General features: G+C 48.1%; 7 protein-coding genes across 7 annotated transcripts; 2 read left to right on the forward strand and 5 right to left on the reverse strand.

Annotated features, from left to right (window-relative positions):
* Nucleotides 1-234: 234 nt before the first annotated feature.
* SERLADRAFT_413218 (uncharacterized protein) lies at nucleotides 235-2,275 on the forward strand (the record flags this gene model as incomplete). The annotated part of the gene is made up of 3 exons (XM_007314118.1): nucleotides 235-332; nucleotides 409-496; nucleotides 556-2,275. A coding segment is annotated over one exon (1,677 nt), but the record flags the coding sequence as incomplete, so codon positions are not given.
* Nucleotides 2,276-2,611: 336 nt separating this feature from the next.
* On the forward strand, nucleotides 2,612-5,028 carry SERLADRAFT_458340 (uncharacterized protein; the record flags this gene model as incomplete). Its single annotated transcript, XM_007314119.1, has 2 exons — nucleotides 2,612-4,356; nucleotides 4,411-5,028. The coding sequence occupies 2 exons, from the start codon at nucleotides 3,165-3,167 to the stop codon at nucleotides 4,863-4,865; spliced, it is 1,647 nt and encodes a 548-aa protein (XP_007314181.1).
* Nucleotides 5,029-5,372: 344 nt separating this feature from the next.
* SERLADRAFT_458341 (uncharacterized protein) lies at nucleotides 5,373-7,854 on the reverse strand (the record flags this gene model as incomplete). The annotated part of the gene is made up of 15 exons (XM_007314120.1): nucleotides 5,373-5,496; nucleotides 5,562-5,789; nucleotides 5,857-5,915; nucleotides 5,965-6,023; nucleotides 6,077-6,266; nucleotides 6,323-6,506; nucleotides 6,576-6,607; nucleotides 6,661-6,788; nucleotides 6,858-6,905; nucleotides 6,963-7,007; nucleotides 7,070-7,123; nucleotides 7,183-7,286; nucleotides 7,345-7,422; nucleotides 7,473-7,650; nucleotides 7,699-7,854. 15 exons carry the CDS (start codon nucleotides 7,721-7,723, stop codon nucleotides 5,460-5,462), a joined length of 1,449 nt encoding a protein of 482 aa, XP_007314182.1.
* A 1,819-nt stretch (nucleotides 7,855-9,673) lies between these two features.
* On the reverse strand, nucleotides 9,674-11,705 carry SERLADRAFT_413220 (uncharacterized protein; the record flags this gene model as incomplete). Its single annotated transcript, XM_007314121.1, has 3 exons — nucleotides 9,674-11,461; nucleotides 11,526-11,548; nucleotides 11,611-11,705. The coding sequence occupies 3 exons, from the start codon at nucleotides 11,703-11,705 to the stop codon at nucleotides 9,846-9,848; spliced, it is 1,734 nt and encodes a 577-aa protein (XP_007314183.1).
* A 505-nt stretch (nucleotides 11,706-12,210) lies between these two features.
* Nucleotides 12,211-13,561, reverse strand: SERLADRAFT_458347 (uncharacterized protein; the record flags this gene model as incomplete). The annotated part of the gene is made up of 1 exon (XM_007314122.1): nucleotides 12,211-13,561. The coding sequence occupies one exon, from the start codon at nucleotides 13,402-13,404 to the stop codon at nucleotides 12,739-12,741; it is 666 nt and encodes a 221-aa protein (XP_007314184.1).
* A 1,666-nt stretch (nucleotides 13,562-15,227) lies between these two features.
* Nucleotides 15,228-15,778, reverse strand: SERLADRAFT_458350 (uncharacterized protein; the record flags this gene model as incomplete). The annotated part of the gene is made up of 1 exon (XM_007314123.1): nucleotides 15,228-15,778. One exon carries the CDS (start codon nucleotides 15,480-15,482, stop codon nucleotides 15,291-15,293), a length of 192 nt encoding a protein of 63 aa, XP_007314185.1.
* A 35-nt stretch (nucleotides 15,779-15,813) lies between these two features.
* Nucleotides 15,814-16,365, reverse strand: SERLADRAFT_379544 (uncharacterized protein; the record flags this gene model as incomplete). The annotated part of the gene is given in 3 exon segments (XM_007314124.1): nucleotides 15,814-16,165; nucleotides 16,234-16,309; nucleotides 16,323-16,365. The coding sequence occupies 2 exon segments, from the start codon at nucleotides 16,283-16,285 to the stop codon at nucleotides 16,047-16,049; spliced, it is 171 nt and encodes a 56-aa protein (XP_007314186.1).
* Between the last annotated feature and the right edge of the window lie 4,769 nt (nucleotides 16,366-21,134).

A 21,134-nucleotide genomic window follows, 5' to 3' on the forward strand; every position in this document is an offset into this window, starting at 1 on the left:
GCGGCCTGGCGCGTGATGAAATCCATAGTGCTGTGTTGAGCAGATAACAGCGAATATTATAAAATGGTGCAGGGATCAGATGGGCGATGCAAAACATTTGACCGACATCAAGGCCATCAGGCTCGCAAGAAGATGCGGTGGAAGTAAGCTGGAGAAAAATAACTGAGCGTGCGAACAGACGTGGTTCAAGACCATTGTCATCTTATTCGTGGGTTCATCGACATTTCTCTTCGTGCCCGCTGTGTGATACAGTGAGGGCAAAGGCAGCATAAACATCATAGATGACTGGGAAGCCACTCTTTTCCTAACTTCCACCATCACATCTTATCCTGGTGAGTCGCCGTTCCTGTTCATCTGGCTTGTACAAATTTTCATCATCATTGCTGCACATCTGTTGGATCCCAACAGCACCTGCGGTGGCTTCATCTGACTTCTATATCCTAGACTACATTATTCGGATACCTTTCTTAACCTTTCTCGGGTGGTCCGCAGACAGGTAGGTCCCATTCGCAGTTAGTTCATAAAATTTTTGAAATTTCCCTGTCATCGTTGAAGTTGATTCATCGACGCACTTGTGCCCCCTCTCACACATCTTCATGGTCGCAAAAACACACAACACGCTCCCTTTTTCCCTTTTTCCCCGCCTCGGCTTCGGATCCAAAACAGCGTCCTCGCCTAGTCGTCGGCGCGATGTTGAAAAGCAGGATGACTGGTACATTCCCTACTATGGACCGTATGAGATGCCCAAGGATGTACCAATACCAGAACGAGATAGTTGGGGCGATCTCGTGGACAAGGAAGAGTTCGACGCCATTCTCGGCGACCAGGACCTCTTCCATCGGTACGGAGGTGGACTTGATAACGCGAACCCGTACGGTGCGACAACAGGCCGCGCCTCTTCTGTGGAAGAACACAGAAACCGCACCAGAAGCAGAGCATTATCTGACATGCACAACACTACTAGTTCTTCGAGTGCTATCGATCCCACCCGACATAGCACTATAACACGCTCTCGCCGTTCGCAGACCACCACAGCGCGTATGCGTGTGCCTCCGCCATTGCCCTTAGACGCGGCGGGCGGCGTGGACGAATCGCCGATGCCACATCAGCGCTCGCCATCCAGTTATCAGCAAACCTTTTCCAGTGCAACTGCAGGTAGCGGTCGGACGAGTCTTGCCAGCTTGTTCTCGTTTAATGGAGCTAACAGGAAGTCTCCGCCCCCACCGATGCCATACGCATCACATGCGGGGCCTCCGACCTCACCTACCTCTCCCCGTGTTGTTCCCAAATCCCCAATGCGCCCCAAACTTCCCATAAAGCCCGTCGAAAATCGTCGTGCTAGTGGTCGCGCCTCGCAGGCAAGTGAGGATGACTACTATGACCTATGCTATTCCACTTTACTTGCGACACCTAAAGCTCAACATGGCTTCCGTTCCAATGCTTCTGAGCACACTCCTTCCAGACAGAATTTATTGCGACACCCTGACAATGAGACATCTGAATACGATGAGTCGTCCGGGCATTCACCAAAGCCCAATTCACCTCCAGCGTCTCAACATTCCTTCCATCCCTATGCAAATACTTCTTACACTTCACCTCCTACCGCCCACAAGACGCTACGACATACATCTTCTGCCGCAATATACCGACCAAATGCTTCTGGATCTAGTGCAGGCCAATATAACTCTACTACACACCATACCGCGCCACCTCCATCTCGTCGATTGAAAATTCCTGTAGCTCAAAACGGGACCAACGGTTCGACCAATAACCCTCCACAGCTTAGATCCTCCATATCCACTCCTAACCTCAACTCTAGTATGCGAGGTTCTACGCTAAGACCCGGTGTAAAACCACCATCCGTATCCCGAGGCATCGATAGGTGGTTTTCTGCCGAATCATGGTGCGATGCCCTATTTTTTCCTCGGCCACGATTTAAGATCAAGGAAGGACCGAGCACACAAAGCGGTCGAAGCGGCCGGATTGTCAGCCCTCCCAGCACACCTGTAGCAGGAAATCCCTCGACTCAGTTTGGCTATTCGTCTCTGAGGGAAAGAAAAACGTCTGCGCCTCAGAACCGAGATCGTGATGAAGGGAAGCCTCGGCATGTTGTAAAGTCACGGTCGGCAGCCGATCTTCTGTCTTCTCCAGGTGCAGGACCTTCCATGCCAGCGCCAAGATACCCAGGAAGCGCCGACCGTACACAAGAGAGAAGGCCAAGAAGCTTTTCTCAAAATCACGTCTTGTTGCCTACACCAGTTCCTTCTCTAACACAGTACGTCCAGTTTCAGACCTTAGCACACAACTGTGAAAGCTAGTTTTCTCCCTTGCCTATAATCATTCTCTTATAAGTTGATTGGCTCACATCTTTCTTATCTAGAGTGTTAGAGGAAGGCGAAGCTTTACAAGAGCAGCGTAAAGCATGGCAAGAGCAAGCTTCGCGCTCAATGGGCAATAAACGCTCACGTTCACTATCTCGATTTCGCGCCAAGTCTTTGACGAATCCTCGTTCTCGAGGTCATCACAAAGGTGATGGAAGCAAAATAGCGAACAACATCGATTTTCTCGCAACTCGGACCCTATTGGGCAATCAAAGTCTGGCACCAACGGTGACTATCACCGAGCCAGGCACGAACCCACCTACTTCACAATCACATTCTCGGGCTTATTCTCACTCTCATTCTCACAATACTTCTCATTCTCATTCTCATAGTACTGCTCAGTCTCATTCTCATTCTCATTCGCACTCTAACTCTCATTCTAATTCGCATACGCACTCACATTCACACTCTTTGACCCATACGAGTTCACACAAATCTTCAAAAGGTTCACCCCGTCTGGGACATTCCCGCAACGAGTCATGGGGCAAGTCGGCCTTGAAGAAGGCAGGGGCACTTTGTGGCCTCAACCACAGTGACTCCTACAGTTCATCTATTGATGGACATGATGCTCCTCTAGATATAGCACTGAAGAGTGAAGTAACAAAGATCATCCGGCTCAAGGATCCAGCGCTCCCTGACGAAGGAAGCAAGGACTATGATCTACTCGCTGCCCCCAACGGTGTTTCTCCTGCCCCTAGTAGCGAAGGCGTAGGTATCGCGCTATCTTCCCCTCCTCCGTCCGATGATCATTCCAGAAATAACTGCGATCTGGAGTCCATCAGTATGCCAGGTCATCCCTATGCTCAAAGAGCGGTGTTTACCCAGTATCACAATGCGCCACCTGTGCATGAACATGCAACTCATTCTCACAAAGGCTCTGAATACGCCGGGCCCCATCCATCAACACTGGAAGCGGCTTTCCCTCCCAATACAGCCACTAGCGATGTGTCTAAGAGGCATAGGCTACCGCCGCGAGCAGCCATGCCTCATCCATATGCGAATTTCGGACAAGATCCCACGACTCCGCGCACGGGAGAAGATAGTCAATTTCCCCCATCTAATGCTGCAGATATTTCCGAGTATCGTGATAAAGCTTTCTCGACGAATGCGCATATATCGCTCACTAATCCAGAGTTTTCTAATTTCGGCGTGGGAGAAGCGCTTGTCTATGCTGTCCAGAAAACGGCGAGCAAAGGTAGTGGTTTAGGAGGTAGTGAAGAGCGAGGTATTGTGAATATGGAGAGGGTGAGGTCACGGGTTGCAGAACCTCCCAGTAAGGAGGTTTCGGATAAAGGGAAAGGGAGGGAGTTATCGCTTTCCGTCCTCCATATCGATAGCGGGTATCCTAGTGGACGTCCTATATTTCATTCGGACGAGTTTCCTTCCTCACCCACTCCTCTCACCAATTACCGCCGAACTCAGATGTCGAGTAGCATGGACAATATGCCCGAAGTGGCGTCGTCCTTCGATGATACTTTAACACGATTGATTTTGCCAGCACTTGCTAATGGAGATGATCTCGACGATTTCCGAGATTTGTTTTACAAACCACGCCCAAGAAACGTCTCAAGGACTCCTACCTCCGATGATCCCAGCAAAGGCATCCCCTCCGATGTCCACAGTTCTCGCTCTGGGAGTGGTCTAACGAACCTGGTAAGGAAGTTGAGCGAGGAGCTCGAAGAACTCAAGGATGTTTCTTCGCCTTCAGCCGGTGCTTTAGATAGCGAGAGCCGTGGTGGACGGGAAGAGCAACAATCAGGGCATCCTTCTACTACTCAAGGCTTCTTTTTTTCTGACTTCTCCGGATCTCCCTCTTCTTCGCCAGTCCAAGCTGATGGCCCTTCACCCTTTCGTTTGCCTATACAAAAGGACAGGGTGCCACCCGGTGCCCCAGACGCAAATATACCTGAAGATGTTGAATCCTCCCGAGCATCTTCCATCTTGGAAAGAGCCAACGAGGAAAACGACACTTTCGGTAAGTGCCGTCGAATACATTGATTAATGAAGCGGACTGACTGGCTTCCTTTAGGTGTTCCCATCCGAGTCGGTCAAATTGCGGCGATGGCTACTTCTCCAGTATCGTTTAGTCCGCATCGCGTCTCAAGCCAATTGTCGATTATAGGAGGCGAGGCTGCGCACACAGGTCCAACTAGTCAAACATTCACGCCAAGGTCTGGACGAAACAGCTTGCACCCCCATTCTGCCGAACCTCTTCGCTCCAGCTACGCAACCAGCACAACGGATCTGTCTCGCATGTCGGGTCTTTCGGACTTTCCAGTCCCTCCCGCGCAGGTCAATTTGACATCTGCGCACATGTCTATCCTTCAGGGGTATTTCGAAAGTGTGGCGCGGCAAAGTGGCGATCCTACGGAAACTCGGGCGACCTCTCGGATCCGTAGCGGACACCGCGATAGCCATCGCACGACCTTTGGTGGAAGTGAGGATATGGATATAATCACACAAGTCCATGCGGCTGAGACGTGACTGTTTGTCTGTGTAACATCATGGGACTTTTTTGCTCCTGCGGACATTTATCTTATACATTATTGCTTATAATATTGTTGATGTTGCACTATATCTAGACTTGTGATCAGTTCCTAGTCTCCCTTGCTGACCCTAATCAATATTACAGTCGCTTGATATATGTGAACAAGGTCTACTGTGTCTTGAGAGGTCTACACATGCATCACGTGTTACGGAAAAATGCTCCATGTGAATATCTAGGAACGGCTGTGGACGAGCCTAGTAAATATCTGAGAAAGTGTATTCAAGTATTGAGCGTAATATCTTAGTCCCACTAGATCCAAATAACTGGATGGCAGTGTGTGCGGTCTGCATTCTGCGAGCCTCTTTTTGGGATGCACCACATGCACATAGCATCTCCCAGTTCAGTCTCTGGATCCCGCCAATCTTCACCGAGGGGCCCACGAGAAAGTCAATTCACGGGGGCGTCTTTCGTGACAGATGGCTCACTTCACACATAATATACCATAGCACTTGTTAGAAATGTAATATATTACAATGGTTGCAATCATCGAGATATCATAGCAGCTATCGTGGCGTAAGAAGCACATCGTTTTATTGTGAAGTGTATGCAGAGACGCTGTTCCAGAATCTACACGTTGAATGCGCAAATTAAGCACAGTTTGAAATATGGATGAATATATCAAGGACACTTACGCGCATCGCTGAAGTAGAGCACTATCCGTAATTGTGGTTTGTACAACCGGTGCACCTGCTTCAGTCTCGTTAAATAACATCTCTGTATTGTTGGCGCTCCATGCGTTCCAGAGAGGTGTGATGTTTGACGCGTCGAACTTGGAATTTGGATCGAGTGATTCCGCGACTGCAATGAATGATTGCGAGAACGCAGTGATAAATTGAGCATTGTTGTACGCTGGACTCTGCCTTTCAAAGCAGCGTCATAGGAGCCGTTTATTAAATTCGTATAATCTGAACACAGTCGAGCACTTACGATGTGTAATAATACGCCACATCCTCGCCGTGAACACCAGGAGGGATAGCAAACTCTCCCTACGAAGGTCAGATACCGCTGTTCAAAGAAAAACAGCAAAAAATATACCTTCCACGAACGACTTCCGAAAGCTTGAAGCAAGTAATAAGTCGGGCAAATAAATATGGCTAGAAATAAAAGCGTTAGAGCAGAAATAGTCTTAAGAATGTGTTCATCGCACATTCGCCCATAGCTCCGATAGCTTGTTCAAGCGCCGTCCCTATGCTTCCGTATTGTTGAGCTGCTCCTGCAGCCTGCGCAGGCCCGAAATCAGGGAACAACGTTGTCACATAGTCACTGATGTTGGCGTTCCAATTGCTCTCCACAAAAACAGTGCCCTCAAAGGTGTTTGTTACAGCCAGGAGGACTTCCTACAGATGAAGATTATTTCAACAAGGTCGTCAGACAGCGAGGGAAATAAGCTTACTCCATTCAATTGCCCCTTGCCAATGGTTACGGTTGGTCTCTCTACGATGAACGTGCCATCAACGACAGGGACAAAGACAAATGTACCGAAAAATCCGTTCAAATTAATGTTAGTGTTGATGGTTTCGAGGACGCTGATATCGGCGTTGCGAAGGCAAGAAAGGGTATCGGCGCTCGAGGTGCAGCTGTGGGTTGGGTATGAACACGGCATGCATCGCCTCATGAAACACTAGCAGCAGGACGTGGAGACGAACCTTGTCTGCGAGACAACTTCGCTGTACAACATCTATAAGAACAAATGTGAAACGGTGTACGATGATCACATAAGGGCTGCCTCACTTCAGGAATTGGATCACTGTAGTTGTACTGGGAAGGCAAAAAAGTAGAACTTGTCATGACAGCTCGGAAAAGTGGCGGCTGCGTATTCCCTCCGTTGGCAACGATGTGTTGCAAAACGGAACCGGCACCTAATCAATGATATAAGCATGATAGTATAAACTTTGTTCTGGTGGAACAGTGTTAGCTGTAAGACATACCAGCAGATTCACCCCAGATAGTGACCTTTGTAGGATCTCCTCCGAAAGTATTGATCTAGAATAACATTTATAAATGGACAAGCTGGGACAAATAAGATATACTGCTACTGACGTGGCTCTGGACCCATTGAAGAGCATAGTTTTGGTCCACTAAAGCATACCATGAGGTCAGCGCTTAGCGCCCATGCACCTCAAAATGTATCAAAACTTACAAAGACCCGCGTTCAAAGCACCGTTCGCTTTAACAGCAGCACCGGGTAAGAAACCTATTTCCCGTCCCAAACAATCGGACAAAGAATAGTTTGAAAGGAGTATGCACACATACCAAGAAGGCCTAGACGGTACTGAATGACAACCACAATGACTCCATTTTTTGAATCTTGAACTAAATCTGCACCATTGAACATACTTGCACTTTGAGATATGTAGCTGAAAACAAGCATCATAAGGCTCTTCTCGTATCAGGTGAGCCATTTAAGATCCGTACCCTCCTCCATGGATCCATACGATGACTGGCAAACCGCCAGGGGCGGGTGCTGCCGGTAAACTCCCAGGAACATACACGCTAGAAACGTGGATTAAAAGTTGTACGAACGTACATAAATCGCGCCCTACTTCAAGAACAAGCAGTCTTCAGACTGAACTACATCGCGCTTGCTGACCGTGTTGCTTCCTAGAGGATTCGTCGGTCCAGTCCCAGTTGGAGCCTGATAACATTCGTTCGGTTCCACGGTAGCCTGTTGAATTCCTGTTACATTAGCGGGAGGTTGTGGAGCCTGCCATCGCAGATCACCTAAATGGAATCAGCTTAGGTATGAAAAGGGGTGGAACGGAAGCGTACCAGTGGGAGGCGCCGCAAAGCGCATACCCAGAAAGGTCGAGATATTGGTCGTTGAATCGACATACCCTTGGTATTGAGCATAGCCTAGATCGACAACAGGGGCAGACAAAGTAGCTTCTACTGGCGATGCCAGCCCTCGGATGGCCAAAATTGCCTGCAATAGAGCATATAGATAGGGTTTTCTGTGCATCGTGAAAACGCGAATACGTAACTCAGATCAATGGAAACAGCCAGAGATGTGAGTAGCTTTCAAACGCTCATAGAAAGATCCACTGCTGTGCGATATATGTTGCTCGGTTACTGCGGGATTAATTCCATGTCATGACTGCCCAAGGAACGACCTTGTGGACGACGGCAACATGGGACTTTTTTGGCCGCAATAATGTGTTATAAAGAGCCAAAGACTAGAGATCGGAGTGCGTTATGGATCACGAGAAGTATCACGAGACCTTGCAAAGGTTGGCGACGTGCCTCTCGCATGGTGGTGTTGTCAGAAGCATAGGTCAGCTTCAATCCTCCAGTCGAAACGACGCATATGCATTGCATGAGGAAGTCAGTCCCGAGTCTCGCTCCCTACGAGGGCCATCCTCAGATTGCACTGATAAAGAGTTTCCATGCATTACTTGTTGTGCACGCGGGCCGTTTCATCGGAGCTCGCGGTCACGAGACAAATCGTAAGGAGATCCGCAAAAACTTCGGGGATGAGTTTGTTTCTATTTTGTCGACGGTGTCGCATTCAATTGTTTTGACAGAAATCCAGACCGTAATTCATAGACAGTATGTGTACTGCAGATATAAATCTGAGTTGTATGTGCAGAACACAGGAGTGCCGCACGTTGTTATTCAGCGAATCCAAAGTGTGATGTACCTTGTCTTTTGCCCTTGGGAATGAACTTCATGTAGGAGTTGTGGGGAAATTCCAGAAGTATTGTTTATTAGATGATGAACTGTGAACCAAACTGGCCCTGAGTCAGGGCGCGTCGTTTACTTGGAGTCGGTGTGGGAACTTCACAATCCTCGACGCCATCAACTGAGCCATTGAGAATACTATATGTATTAGCAATACATCTAGCAGCACTGTGACAACAATTGGACCGAACCATGGTTGACTCGGACTAGCACAGAACGCCCAACTAGAAAATCCGGTGACAGGCAGAATTTGTGCATATGCTCGTCTCAAAACCAACAGAAGTAGAACACCTTGCGAGTCTCGCTATCATCTTCGCTACTGGGCTAGCTTGCAGCCTTGCAAGGGTCGGACGTAGTGGTTTACAGTCAGACTGGTAGCTAGTGTTCAAGTTCTGAGTCTGGTCGAAGTCATGGTGCGGTTCCGTCAAAGTGTGACTAAACATCACCGTAGTCACGTGGTTGTGACACATGACATTCCAAATCGCCTCGACATGCTGCATCCTCGTGTCGTCGCGATGACCTATATAGCTCTGGCTGCCAGGTTTAAGGTTATGCTCTACTTGAATCCCCACACACCTACATGCCCCATAACGACCTGAATGCGAAGCCAGAATCGCATATACACTCATAGGATCCAAAAGTTCGCTTGAAAAGCACTTTTTAGCCAGTAATCGCGACGAATCTTCAACTTGCACCGTCAACACCATCGCACCGCAGTTGATTGAAGTGGTAGGGACCACTGGTGCCCAAGAATTTCAAGCTTGAGGTGAGAATTATTATTATATCGTAAATGAGAGTGGGTATCAGCATCTGCCACACAACACTATCACTGACATGCGGCCCAAGTACTCGGTGAGTGCCACTCTGAACTTGGAAGTTCGCGTTACTCCTTCGCCCGAACGGCACAGGATGTTCTTTTCTATAATCTTCTCGAGTAACGAACTCGAAAAAGATTATACATAAGCACTTTCAAAGCTCTTGCCGTCCGAACATTGAGTGGTGTTAGGAGCTCGTGCTAAGGTCACAAAGTCGATTTGAGTCTTCGTTTGCCTGTCTCACAGAAGGAATCGAGACGCGAATATTGCATGATGATTTCAATGCATGTTACAATTAAACGAATTGATATACAAAATTACGGTAAAGCACACGATTTCCAGATGAGTACATTTCTGCGATCGCATCCAAATCATTCCGTCCATTCATCCCTTCATGAAAACAATATAACAAACCTAACATACTCAATACACACTCGATCCAGGTCCTTGGGGAGCATTCGCTCCGGGCCCAATCAGATTTTCGTCGGTGCCTGACTGATTAGTTCCAGCAGGAGTCCGGGGTAGCTCCTTGCCCGATCCTTGGTAACCCTCTCCTTGCACTTGTCCTTGAAACTCTTGCAGACCTCCCTGCTGACTTCCTGGCTTATCATACGAAGACCCGAACGTGTCTTGCTTCGCTCGTCCTCCAGCACCATGATCGCTACTCTGTGCTCCTCCCAGATTTAGTTGGCCCAGACCCTGTTGAATCTCGGTGGTCCCCTGACCACCATGGCGTGTACGATCGTAACCACTCTGTACGAACCCGTCTCCATGACTGCCAGTCTGTGCGGCACCTACGTCGGGATGAGGTTGTTTAATCTCTGTGGTCCCTTCACCTCCATGGCGTGTACGATCGTAGCCACTCTGCACGAACTCATCTTCATGACTGCCAGTCTGCGCAGCCCCAACATCTGGACGAGGTGGTTGAATCTCTGTGCTTCCCTGACCTCCATAGCGTGTACGCTCGTAACCACTCTGAACGAACCCATCTCCGTGACCGCCAGTCTGAGCGGCACCAACATCAGGACCTTCCTGCTGCTGCTGACCGGTGTGCTTGTCGTACTCATGCAACGCGCCTGCACCTAACCCGGCTGCACCAGCTCCTGCAGCAGCGTTACGACCATAATGATGGTCACTAGCTTGGTTGTGAGGAAATTGCTGCTGTTGCTGCCCTCCCTGCGTGGAACTATTGTACGCTTTTTGTGTGTAACCGTTTTCTGCCTGACCTTGTCCACTCTGCGTAGCGCCAGGATCCTCATGCTTGTCGTACTCGTGCACTGCTCCAGCGCCTAATCCTGCAGCTCCGACTCCTGCAGCAGCATCGCGCCCGTAATTATGATCACCGGCCTGGTTGCGAGTAGAAGGAGCTTGCTGATCCTGATCCTGTCCCCCCTGTCTGGTGCTATCATAGGCGCTTTGCACGTATCCATCCCCATGCCGGCCACTCTGTGCCGCTTCAACTCCGCCGTTCCCGCCTTGGTTCTGGTTCTTCTGCTCATGCTTGTCGTACTCGTGCACGGCCCCAGCGCCAAGACCTGCCGCGGCTACTCCTCCGGCAGCATCGCGTCCATAGTGGTGAGTATCTTGTCCTTGCGTTTGTGATTGGGCTTGGTGTCCAGTGGCGCTTGCAACATTTGGTGAGGTTTGGTTACCGCTGCCATGGCCGGATTGAGTATTGCCGGTGGTCGTACGAGCTCCAGGACCAGCTGCGTCTCCATAACCCGTTCCACCAGTCATGCCAGGGCCTGTCACGCCAGCACCTGCAGCCGTAGCAGCGGCTCCTGAGCCCACTCCCCCCACCCCGGCTCCGGCTCCCGTTCCTAAACCTGCTGTCGTTGTAGTAGTACCCGTGCCAGTGGCTCCTGCGTTTGTAGCGCGTGCAGCTTCAGGATTGAACTGCCCTTTGAGACGGGCGAGACCTTCTGTGATTTCGGCACGTCCTTTGGTGGCCACGCTATCGTTTTTAATCTCGCCTTTCTGCGAGCTGGCGGCTGTATCTGCAGCTCCCATAGTCGTGCCACGGAGGTTCTCGCCGATTCCTGTAAGTAAAGGGTGGTAAGTCAGCCACGAATAGAGATAGGTTCGGAGCGGGTATATGCGCACCATGTGCGAGCTGCCAAGCACCTCTGTGAGTCAGAATGATTCATTAGCCCCAAGTTCACGAATCGTATGGGTAAAGAAGACGCACTTGATCTTATTCCCGATCTTTCCTCCGCCGTTCCCTGTTCCAGCGCCTGTCGTAGGCGCCGTTGTGTCTGAAGTGTTATTCACGTTGCTGGTCATAGTCGTGCTGTGGTATTGGTTCTGCGTGGGGATTTTCCAAACAAGCCCGAGCTCTTTATATACTCCCTGAGTTGTCCATAGTACAAGGTGCGATGACGCGTGTATGCGTTCATCGAGGACAAGTCATTGGTGCGAATTTGGAAACCGGGCGGGACTCGTCGACGGAGTGGGAGGAGATGACGATGATGCAACCGAAGGAATATAGATTAGATAGCAGGATTTAGGTAAGATCTTTGTTCGGTCGGCGGTGGCGGTGCGATAAGATAAGATTCTGATCGACGCGCGTGAGAACTGCGAACTGCTGTTTCGGGCTCACCGGCCGATTCTCGCATCGTCTCTTGGGTACCATCAACCGCAGCTTATGCTCTGGCTCTTTGTAACAACAAATCGCTGGGGCGCCGCCGTGGCTACACCCATCTGCCTGATCATATCAATGTTCCTTGTCGGCAGACCACCACGGGGTAGAGCATAGAGGCGGGGATCACTGCGGGGGGACCTGGTTTCGTTAGGATACTACAATATGATATTCTTTTTGGCTAAGCACAACAAGAGCGATACGAAAGCGACGACACTGCTAGCTACTAGTACTGAATCCCAGTACACTAATTCTACAAATCCTTTGGTTGTTTGATGGTGTTAATGAAAAGTACAAGTAAAGAATAAAAAACAGTCATAAAGAGGCGGGCAAAGAAGGGAAGAAGGGGAGTGGTACACTGGCTCTACATATTCTTCGGGTTTTCTTTGGCGGCGATAATGGTGGCGGGGGTATAACTAACTAATAAAAAAAAGTCATAAAAAGGTAGGCAAAGGGAAGTGGCCGAGGAAGGCGAAAAAGGCGGCGAATAATGAAGAAATAATTGAAGGGCAACGAAGGCGAAAGTAAAGTACAATAATAACAGAGTCCAACCTCCTCTCATCGAATTAGTCTGCGCCGGTGCGCACCAGGGAAGTCCATATGTATATGTTCTACAAAAAGAAAATCGTTATGCTCGTGTCTCGTCGTCATCGTACACACTGATCGGCAGTCTCAATATCATGAGACGTTCAGCACCCACACATCAGGTCCTCGCTTCGTGCTCGACAACCCCATGAGCTTGTTCTGACCCATCAAAAAGTCAACCCGCTTGACGCCCTTTTTAGACTCCTCGTCGTAGATGTCCTTTGAGGGTGAACGATTGCACCGTGCGTGGTAGGCAAGGTTCACCCGCATTTGGTGGTCTTTCGAAGGCAGCATGCTATACTCAGCCGAGTTGACGCTGAGCCGCAGGAAGCGGTAGACACCGTGGAGAACGTCTTGGACGGTCACAAAGGGGGTGACGGAAGAGGTTGGGCGGATAGTGAGCTCCCACGGTAGTGACTGATTGAGCAGTGTCAGAGATTGTAGCGGGGGGCTAGTGGCTGGCTCAGCAAGGACTTGTGATGAGAGATGGGTGGGAGATGAGTGGACATTTGGCTGGACGCTATTGGGTGGGAATGAGACGTCGTACAGAATGGGGGGTATGAGAGGCTGAAAAGCGAGGAGGGGGTGGATAACGACAGGACCGGTTGGTAGGGGAGAGTACAATTGTTGTGGGGGCGTGCTGGGCCCTGATGATGATGGGAGGGAGGTGTTTGAATATGTGGGTGATGGTGTGGGGGGAGCTGGAGAATACATGGTGTTGCGCTCGTCAAAGCGGACGTGCTTGGTTACTCCTGGCATTGTGCTATGATATCTGGAGTAAGCTGAGGATGGAGAATGCAGGATTGAGAACGGGAAGTGGTGGTGGTTGTGGTGAAGGGAGTTGTAGGCGAGTGTGAGAGGTGTGTGAACGGGGGACTGATTAACAGTTGTGGTTGTAGGGAAAGATGTGGTGATGTTGATAGAGAACATTTAGGAGCACTTTATAACTTGTCTTTGGTGTCGGGGCGCAGCCTCGAAATAGGCAGCATCGCCCGCAGCCGTTGACAGCTGGGATCGATATGACTATTATGACTTGGACCCAGCTCTGAGTTACTAGTGACTCGTATAGCCTTGTTCTCGAGATCCCGAGTGAATCTCGTAACGCCCGTTATAATATTGTGCCTTTTGAAGGTGGGATTTTCGGGGGACGAACGTCGGCGAGCACAGGATAAGGAGGAGGAGGACGGGGGCTGGGTACAAACCGTATGGTTCTTCGTAGGTTGTCTCTTGTTTACGGCACCGAATACAGAGATCCTTGGCACGGCAGCGCCCATAGACCGCTATGGCTTTGGCTGAGCTGTCCGCCTATAGAAACTTGGGCGCTATCTCACATTCACACCCCCGATTACCCAAGGGAACAAGCCAGCTCTTCTGCACAATTATCTGCCGCTATTTCTCGTGCACCCAGGTTGAGAACAAGCTGAGATTTGGGCGCAGAGCTAGGATTTCATGTGCGGATAGACCCGTACCTGGCGCCTGTGTAAACAGGCCTTCCTTTTGCGGGTGTGGCTGATGTTATATTGACAACCGTTGCCGCGACGATGATTTGCTTTTTGCTTTTATTTATTTTCGCTGCCCCACCATGATGGACAGCTTTTCTCCAGTTGTCTAGCCCAAGGTCGGCCTTAGCAATACAAAAATACACGATAACGATGGAGTGGAGATCATTTGAGGGCAGTATGCAGCGCCAGATGGAAGTCGCACACTGGCACAACAAGACAACTGCAAATTTCGCTTTTTGGGATACCTTCACACATGCAGCTTTCCATCAAACTATCAGATGCACCATCGATAGGCAAATGTCATCATTTTCGTGCGCAGTCGCACTGGTGTCAGCTAACGTGTCCCAGACGTGTTCGCTCGCCGCGCCACCGTGCCAGGTCTACCATGACGTGGAGGCACCCCCGGTGTCTTTCAATTTGTCGAGTTCCTGCACGCACGTATGGCAAACGGCATATATGGATGCTGAGATCATGGAAGACATGCATGGCCGCGTAACTCCGTTGTATGCACTTTCAAGGCAGTGAACATATTCCATGAACGAATACTCAATCAGCAATGCCCTGTAGCGAGCGTTTAATCCTATCAGGAGATCCGACTCGCTGATTTGGGTGTCACCTGTGTTCTCGACTCCAATGACCTCATCAGTGGTCTACAGCAAGCTTACTATTAGTCTGTCGTGCTCTTTAGTCGCGGACGAAAAATCATTGTGGCTGTTAATTTCACACCGGATAGTTACCACCACCGTAACAATCTATCTATATTGCGTCGTTCTATCGTACTAGTACAGCGTGTCCACCTTGGTAAGTTGATTCTTGTCCTCTCTTTCCGTTTTGTCTACTAACAGCCACTCATCTTCCGACCTCACCGTGCTCCAAAGGACATTCGCAGCGCCTGCGTGCGGTGCGTGCCGATATCACAATGATATTGGGCGGTTTGTCCGGGGTTCTTGATAGAACTGGCGCACATTCAGCTACACACCCTCGATAATCTATTAAGCGCTGGTGGAGCTCTCTAAGGTTCGCGGCAATTCAAAGGTCAACTACGCCTCCGTGGGCTGATATATGACCCAGAATGACTCAAAAAAGGTCACGCTTCAGCTTCCGTCCCGTCGTCCCTGCACGTAGTTCGAAATTCGAGAACCTCTATTCTCCAATGCGCAGGACTCGGCCGAGTAAAAATAGCTTTGGTGGCGTAGAAGGCTGGGTTACATCCAGAAGATAAAGATACTTGGTGCGCCCAGGCGCCTGTTGAAGCGCCTGAGTTCCACCAAACTTTCTCTCTATGGAATCCTTCGAACACTCTACCCTGTCTTGACTAGTTCCGAATCTGAACATCCTGAGAGAAAAATGTCGCCACTTTATCCGTAATCCCCTCTTTATCCCGCTTCTCCCGACCCACTGGCCGACAGTGCCCCTACATGTCTGCTTTTGAGCCGTGTCAGTATCCGTGTGTTTTGATAGACAGCGGTACCGTCGCACTTGTAAGGCCCTTTTCAGTCGCGCAAGCTGTCATTGTGCGAACAGAAAAGAAGAATGTTCTGGAGTCCTCTGTGTGTGGTCCGTACCTTCGATGGCGAACGCCCCTTATATGGAACCAGTTCGCCCAACCCGCTTTATGCCGTCGGCCTGGTCCTTTCTTCCCAGCCCGCTCTTGGCCCCCACAGACCGCCACGCTCGATGACATCTGTGAGGGGCTCTGCATTCCCTGCTCTGCCGGTGCTATCATTAATATCAAAATTAAATTAAGACACTCGCTAGCTCCTATCTTAGCGGTGCAAAAATGCCATTCGTCCCGCCTCTGGATCTCATCTGATTTCCGTCCGTTTTACTCCACCCATTGTAAAAGAAGCAAAAAAAAAGGCAGACATGATATCAATGATTAGCTCCTGCCGTGTCCTTCTACACATCGCGTGATGACTTGACATCGTCCGCTGAGTTGATCAGATTCGTCATCATCCGACTTTCTCTCCGGTCTGCAGTTCCCGCCCCAGTCCCTTTGTGGTCTGTCCTCTCGTCATGTATGTTGGCCGTGTCTGCCGTTCATTCAGCGTATAGGCTGAAATAAGGTCCGGTTTTGTTTCACTAGCGATATCGTGTGCTATAGGATGCCTGGCTGATTGATCCCGGTTTTTTTTCATGTATCCACCGATAAATAGTTTTGTCGGGAGAGGGTTCAAACTCGATGCTGTTGGTTGGTGGTGATGTTCAGCACCTGTCTCTGCCTTTTCCTCCGCCGCATGGTTACAGATCAGCTATGTCGATAACCATCAATAATGCTTTCGAGTTTTTGCGATCAGCTTCGAATGACCTTTGGTAAAGTCCCCTGCTTGCAAGGAATTTCCATAAATAGACTGTCGATGTTACAGGCGACTTTCTTTCAATCCGGAACGTTTTTCATTTGCTTCCTCAGCGAGCGCCACCCGATCATGATCATGATCACTACGCTTTCTTCCTTCCTGAAAATGAACCGAATACCTGAAATGCGTCTTTCCTTTTTTATGAGGCTGAAAGACCGCTATTGAGCGCTACTGGGAATCTGATATGCACCCGAGCCCTGATGACTTTCTGGGTCATCTCTTACACCGTGCACTGGCCGCTTCCAAGAAATCGGATCGGATCAATGTTGCGAGATACGAAATGGTATCTCAATATCGTGCTGATATCGCCTTTCACGGAAGGTCCCCTCTGTTCCAGCATATCAGCAGATAATCGATAATCTACACAGCCCACACCGCATTCGCAATAGAGACATTGTATTTCATGAAGGATTACCTAATCAGTGCACTGTACTTAGATGGAAAGTCTAAGGTACCTCGGGCGTCTAAATGCGAATAGCCTCATTGTAAAACCCTTATCCCCTATACCGAGTTAACGGAGGGATGAAGGCTCAAATCAAACAAGTAGCGTTACAAATAGCGATTGAGAATTAATCAACAACTGAGGAAAGTATGTACATGATGGTCTACTATATATATGTTTCTGAAAGTCAGCCATGAGGCGCTGACTGAGCTAACATGCAGCAGCCATGAGGCGCTGACTGATGTTCTTTGTAATGGTTCTAGACTCATGTCACGTGATGGTCACGTGATCTGATATAACTACGTATTATGTTATCCGCGCTAAAGCAGCAGCTTAACATATCTTATCTGTCATGTGATCAGATATCAAAGAAAATGAAAAAGGAAACTAGCGCTCAGACTAGCGCTTCTGGTTCAAGTCGTGACATTACCCCTCCTTAGGACTTTCGTCCCGAAAGTAGGGGTCCATCTTTCCATTTTCCCAATTAAACAATTGTTTTCGGACTCTAGTCGTTGTGAAGTTTTCGAAAGGTTGGAAATGTAATTGGAATCGTATCCGTCGGGGTGCACTAGGGTTGTGGTTGTGGAATGTTTTGACTTTGTCTGGTGAGTTGTTTAGATGTTGTTTGGGTTCCCATGTGCGTTCCTCTTTTGGATAGTTCTTCCAGTGTACTAAATATTCTAATTTCCCTCTTTTTAGACGTGAATCTAGAACTTCTTCGACTTCATATTCTTCTTGTCCATCTACTATTACCGGCGGTATCGGTTTAGGTTTCTGTTGGGAAGGGAACTGTGGTTCTTTGTATGGTGTAAGCTTTATCTCGTTGAAAACTGGATGAATAGGCCGCCATGTCGGTGGTAGCGCTAGTTTATAGGCCGATTCGCCTATCTTTTCCAGTATTTTAAACGGACCGTGTCTCTTATCGTCCAGTTTCTTGGCTGGTCGATCTGTTGAGATATTGGTTGCTTCTACATACACCTTATCTCCTACTTTATATCCCACTGCTTCTCTCTTCTTCTTATCGTACTGCTTCTTCATCTGTTCAGTTGCCTTTTGCAGCGATTCTTCTGCTCTTTTCCTTGTTTCTGTCATTCTCTTTACGAAATCTTCTGCATTTTCGTTCTTTACCCCCACTTTCACTACTTCCTGTGTTCTCGGATGATGTCCATGATTCAGGTAGAACGGGCTGTATCCCGTCGCAGAATGTTGTTTGTTATTGTAAGAGAATTCTGCTAGGGTAAGCCATTCTGCCCAATCATCTTGTTTATGGTTTACGAAGATTCTGAGATACTGTTCTATCTCTTGATTGATCCTCTCCGTCTGTCCATCCGTTTGTGGATGCCAAGCCGTTGATGGGTTCGCTTTTATCTGAAGAAGCGTATGTAGATCTTTCATGAATTTTGAAACGAATTGCGGTCCCCAATCTGAGATGATCTTTTCGGGTATGCCGTGGTTTCTGAATACATGATCTCTAAATAGTTGTGCCACTCCTTCTGATGTGATCTCCATCTGTGTGGGAATTACCTTGATCATTTTGGTAAATCGATCTACTACTACCATTATCATGTTATATCCATTTGATTCTGGTAGCGGTCCGATCAGATCTACTGATATGATCTGCCAAGGTTTATCCGGGATCTCGTTTGGATGAAGCGGTGCTGCTTTCTTTTTATGGTCTGTCTTAGTCCTTTGGCAGACTTCGCATCCATCTACGTATCTCGTGATATCTCTGTCCATGTAAGGCCACCAGTATTGTCGAGTGATTAACTCCTTTGTCTTATATCTTCCTGGATGGCCTGCAATAACAGAGTCGTGGTTTCGTCGGATAATCTCTTCCCTTAATGCAGCATCTTTCGGTACATAGATCCTGCCTTTGAATACTATGCAACCGTCTTCGTCTAGCCAACCATCCTCTCTCCTCTCTATCTTTCCTTTCATCTTTTTTATCAGCTCATCTACATTTCCTTTTCTCTTTGTAATCCACTTTGAAATCTCTAATTCTTTCTCTTGACTGTCTGCGATCCTTTGTCTTTGTTCTGGAGAGAGAGTCATTCTTACAAATAGTTTCTCATCTAGTAGCACGACGTCTTCGTTGTCGTTTTCTCCCTTGTTATGATCTGATCGCCTAGAGAGAAGATCTGCTTTTATATGCTTCCTTCCTGGCATATGATGTATCGTGAAATGATACTGGCTCAACTCTGTCATCCACCGCGCCTGTCTCCTGTTCAGCTTCTTTGGTTCTTTGAAATACAGCAGATTTTGATGATCTGTCCATATCTCAAATTCCTCTTCTGCGTCTATTAAGTAATGTCTCCATTCGTTAAGTGCCGTCATGATGGCAAGAAGTTCTTTGTCATAGATCTCGTAATTGCGTTCTGTGGGGTTTAACGCTTTGGAGAGGTACGCAATTGGCTTCCAGTCATCCTTTTGTCTTTGTGATAAGACAGCACCCATAGCGAAGTCACTACTGTCCGCTTCTACTTTGTATTGGCCATGTGGTACTGGGAGAGCTAACACTGGGGCTGAAGCTACACGTTGTTTTAATGTGTTAAATGCTTCTTGTTGTTCATTTCCCCAAATGAAGTCCTCTTTTCCCGTTAACTTGGTCAATGGTTTGGCTACTTCCCCGAAGCCCTCTATGAATCTTCGATAGAAATTTACAAATCCCAAGAATGCCTGTATATCTTTTTTATTTTTGCATTCTGGCCATTTGCTAATTCCTTCTACTTTCACCGGATCCATGCGAATTTCGTTCTCTGAGATGATCAGTCCCAGGTATTCCACTTCTGTCTGTTCGAAATCGCATTTCTCTGGTTTAAGATAGAGATGATTCTTTCTTAGGATTTCTAACACACGTCGTGTCGTTGCTCGGTGCGTTTCTATATCCTTTGTGAATATCATGATATCATCTAGATATATGATTACTAATCCTTCATCTATCAACTCTTTGAAAAGCGTGTTCATCATCATTTGGAACGTGGCGGGGGAATTTGTCAGTCCGAAGAACATGACTAATGGTTCGAATAATCCCCGGTTTGTCCTAAACGCTGCTTTATGCTCGTCTCCTTCTCTCATTCGGATATTGTTATATCCCCATCTTACATCCAACTTTGTGAAGTATTTTGCTCCACTCAATTTGTCTACTAGTTCCCCGATCAATGGAAGTGGATATCTATTTTTGATAGTGATATCGTTTAGCTTCCTATAATCTTGAACCGGTCTCAACTTCCCGTCTTTCTTTTTAATAAAGAAGAATGGTGATGCGAATGGGGACTTCGATGGTCTTATTCGTCCCGATTCTAGATTCTCTTTTAGGAACGCATCTAGCTCTTCTTGCTCTCCTCTTGCCAATGGGTAGATCTTGCAATCTAGGGAGTGATCTCCCGGTATTAGTTCGATTGCGTGATCCCATTGCCTTCTTTCAGGTAGTGTGTCGAACTCCTTTTTATCAAACACGTCTTTGTATTGATGAAGGTGTTTTGGCACTATCTTTTTGAATCCTCCTTCTTTTCGATCTTTGCCTGCGGCTTCTGCTAGCTTCTGTGCCATTGTGCCTTGGGCTCTGATATGGTAATATTGATCGTCGATCGTGGCATCTTCGAAATTATGGAGATTCACCTGTATCATCCTCTCGTCTTCTCTTAGTTCCTCGAAGAATATTTCCGGATCCTCCTCTGGATCAGAGATTCGGATTCTCGGTCTGCATTCTTCAGGACATCTTTCAAAGGTCAACTTCGATTCTTTCCAGTCTATTTTAGGATTATGTTTGTTCAACCACTCATGTCCTAGAAACATTTTTCCGTTACCCAGATTGGTTACGGCAAGATGTATCTTCTCGATGTGTCCGTCGATTTCCATGAGTAGTATTACGAATTCGTTGATGGCTCCGTTTTTATTAAGAGTTCCATCTGCATTATAGACTGGAATAGGTCTCGGTATCTTCCTTGTCTCATATCCTTTGTCTTTCACAAATTGGGAGTCGATGCAACTCCCCGTGCATCCACTGTCCAATAGTGCTTCGACTGTTTCTGATTGGAGAGTATCTAATGTAGTGAGCTTACATTTTACATTCATTTGATTGCCTTGGGTGCCCCTAATGTACTTTTTTGGGGAGGCAATTTCTATGATCGCTTGTATAGCTTCTACTTTTGGTAACCGGTTAATTTCTTTTATTGTTTCCCGGGTTAC

Source organism: Serpula lacrymans (genome assembly GCF_000218685.1).
Source record: "Serpula lacrymans var. lacrymans S7.9 unplaced genomic scaffold SERLAscaffold_2, whole genome shotgun sequence".
NCBI classification, from domain to species: Eukaryota; Fungi; Basidiomycota; class Agaricomycetes; order Boletales; family Serpulaceae; genus Serpula; species Serpula lacrymans.